The sequence below is a fragment of the Arvicanthis niloticus genome, chromosome 9 (assembly GCF_011762505.2).
Source record: "Arvicanthis niloticus isolate mArvNil1 chromosome 9, mArvNil1.pat.X, whole genome shotgun sequence".
In the NCBI taxonomy this organism is placed as follows: Eukaryota; Metazoa; Chordata; class Mammalia; order Rodentia; family Muridae; genus Arvicanthis; species Arvicanthis niloticus.
Genome location: NC_047666.1, coordinates 4,283,967 through 4,287,170, shown reverse-complemented (window position 1 = coordinate 4,287,170; position 3,204 = coordinate 4,283,967). Strand labels below are relative to the sequence as shown.

Sequence of the window (3,204 nt, the reverse complement as noted above, 5' to 3'; positions counted from 1 at the left end):
TAGATTTCTACCCCATATGGACACCTGGGATGAGTGTCATAGGTCACTTAAGTTTCTGCAGCTGACTTAGAATGTACTGGTCTGGTTTGTTCTGGGGGGCGGGGGGGGGGGAATTCAAGGCAAATGCTAGCTTTGTGTTGGAAGAAGTGTGTTTGAAAAGAAAACTCTTCATTGGCAGTCAGCAATAGTAAAGCAACAGCCGAGCTTCTAGCTTCTTGTTGTTGAAACAATGGTTGCCAACCTATCTTTTCCACCAAGTTCTTTTCCATTGCACCCTTCCCTTTTTGTAGATATCTCTCCCTCAGGAGTTTTATTGTGTACCTGAAAAGTTTTCAGCCAATTTTTCTGAGTGTAAATAGGTAACCTCAGTGATATTAACCAGCATGGACCAGAGCCATGGAGACAGAGGGCACTGGCATCTCCTGGAGATTGTTGAGTCTGTTGAGAAGTGAGGACACTGAAAGATCCTGGCCACCCAAAGGCAAACCATAATCCAAAGCTGGGTAGGTGTGATCTCACAATTTATTGTGCATCCAATGCTACCGGAAGGCACTAGGTTTGCAACATTCTTCAAAACAGCAAATCTCATAATTTCTACAAGATCACTTACAAATTATTTTTAATCTTTTACTGGAATAGAACACATGACAACTAAAAAGATTTTTCAAGTTTATTTTATCATTTGTAAAAGAGCATACATACATAAAGCAATGGCAACTGGATTTGCTAAATCAAAATAAAATGATCTCAAGTAGAAAATGTAAAAAAAGCAAATAAGTAGAAATGTGTCCAAATACGAAATAATAAATAACTTTTCTAATGTTAACAAAGCAAAATAAAATTGAGCAAATGCCTTTGACACTACATGTTTTTTTAAAATTTTCATTTGCAAAAACAAACATTTGCAAAGAGTTTAATGATTATGAGTGGCTGTTTTAAAATCAAAAGTTGGTCTGCAATTGGCAGTTGAGTTTCTTCAAGGCGGCACAGCAGCTAGCGATGAAGCGCTTGTGTCCTGGGTCCGATGGACACTCTCGGTGTTTAAGCTCTACAGATACTCTTATCTGCCCCTGCATTTTAACAACTCAATAGTCCGTGTTTAGTAAAGCACCGAATGCGGGTCTCAAGCGGTTAGGGAAACAACCTCGAAGACTAACTCCCTTATTTGTGAGTGAGCGCAACACACTGGGATGAACGCCCAATGTATAAAATAAGTGAAAGCCAGACCAGAGACAGAGATACGACAATTTAGCAGCATATTGGCAGCATGGAGTATGAAAAGATGCCACGTAAAGTTACATATAACGATACCATATCTACACACAGAGGAAGCAGGTTAGGAGGAATGGGGGCTGGAGAAGCCGCAGCCTTCCGAAGTCGCGTGGTCGCTAGCAATGATCACCGCAGAGCAAAAATTAAAGGGTGCAGGGATATTTGTCGCGGAGCTTCCCGCGCTCTGGGAAGGGCATTTGGTTGTCTCAGTTTTCAGGGAGCTGTTGCCTTCCTAACTGGCCTCATCAGAGTCACTGTAATGAGAGTGAGGGGAAAACTCTCCGTCACTTCTGTGGGACCTGGGAGATGTTTTGCTGCTGTCCTCCTGTACTGGCTGCAGGATGCCTCCGGGCAGCGAAGGTGACAGGTCCTTCTGTGCCATCATCGCTGTTAGGGCCCGGTCCTCGAAAGCTGAGAAGTGCAAAGCGTCCAGCTGCACCGAGTAACCCCCAGAGGAAGCTGGGGCAGAGAAGCGAGTCCGGCAAGCCCCGGGCTGGGTAGGTCTCGGGCCCCCTCCCGGGGCTGGCTGAGCCCCAGCTACCGCAGAGGCGCTCGCACCTCCTTCATAGGAGGAGGTGGCGCGAAGGTGGTGGTGGTCATTTTTGCAGGAGGCTGCCTGAGGTGGTGGCTGCTCTCCAACACTGGGAGTCTGCAGCAACTCCGACAGAGCGTTGATGTAGATCTGAGCCATCTGCAGGGTCTCATATTTGGACAGCTTCTTGTCGTTGTTGAAGGACGGGATAACGTTGCGCAGCTGGTCGAAGGCGTGGTTCAGCCCATGCATCCTGCGCCGCTCCCTTGCATTTGCTGCCAGACGCCGTTGCTTCTGTACCCCATTCACCTGTTTGCTGGAAGGGGCTCGCTGGCGGCTGCAGCCCAGCTCGTCCACTACAACCCCTCCCTTCAGCTTGCACAGCTGTTCCCGCACTTTCACGGGCCCGGGGCTCTTGCTGAGGCCACCGCAGCCGCTCCTCCTTACCAGCTCACCCTGGCCGTCAGCCTCGTCCCGGGACGCCGTGGCCTCGGAGGCACCCAGCTCGGGAGAATGCAGCAGATATTGGGCGGCGCGTGCCGTGCAGAGGCCCTGCAAAGTGGGAGTCAGCCAGGCGCGTGGGTCGGTGCTGTCCAGGAGGGACAGTTCTGCCGGGTAGACAGGATGGTCTCTTGCCTGCAGGGTAGCAGGTGGCTGTGGCGTCAGTTGCGGGATGTGGTGCGGCTGGGGATGGCGATGGTGGTCCCCCAACTCTTTTACCTCAGCCCACTCTTCTGCATGCAGCAGGCGGGACATCGCACTGCAATGGCTCGGAGGTGCCGTGTTAGAGGAGGTGCTGGCAACCCAGTTCAACGAAGGGGAAAAGCCCTGAACAACAACAACAAAAACCTTCCTAGCCTCTTCTGCAAGGTCTGATTTTTTTTTTCCCTCCTCTGACCCTCCCCCTCTCACTCGGAGATCGCACACCAGGTCGCGTGCAACGAAGCTTCTCCGGTTGCTGAAGGCGCTGCGCCCCTTTAAAAAGCGGCACGCGCCAGTGTATCTCCCCCGGCTCCCCCCCCAGCCCCCTCCTTGCGCCAGTCGCGTGTCTGCTCAGTCAAAGAAGGGGGCGGGCAGGCGCGTGCGAGGAGCCAATCAAAGAGTTTTTACACCCGGAGAAAAGTTACTGTGTGCCGAGGACTCCAGCTCCCGCTCTGGAAAGAAAAGAAAAGAAAAAAAAAAGAAAGAGAGAAAGAAAGAAAGAAAGAAAGAAAGAAAGAAAGAAAGAAAGAAAGAAAGAAAGAAAGAAAGAAAGAAAGAAAGAAAGAAAGAAATTCCCCTTCTCCCTCTAGTCAGTTCTGGAAATTCATATGTTAATTGCAGGGGGGGCTGTAATTCGACTCCTGAGGGTGTCACCTCCCTGGCGGCTAGAGTGCCGGCAGTGGGGGAGGAGCGGGCTC

General features: G+C 50.4%; 1 protein-coding gene across 1 annotated transcript; it reads right to left on the bottom strand.

Annotated features, from left to right (window-relative positions):
- Positions 1 to 678: 678 nt before the first annotated feature.
- Atoh1 (atonal bHLH transcription factor 1) lies at positions 679 to 2,772 on the bottom strand. The gene has a single exon (XM_034512352.2). The coding sequence runs from the start codon at positions 2,558 to 2,560 to the stop codon at positions 1,505 to 1,507; it is 1,056 nt and encodes a 351-aa protein (XP_034368243.1). The 5' UTR covers positions 2,561 to 2,772; the 3' UTR covers positions 679 to 1,504.
- Positions 2,773 to 3,204: the final 432 nt, after the last annotated feature.

Bases quoted from the DNA above. Each gene is read 5' to 3' on its own strand.
- Atoh1 (XM_034512352.2), bottom strand. From the start codon at position 2,560: ATGTCCCGCCTGCTGCATGCAGAAGAGTGGGCTGAGGTAAAAGAGTTG.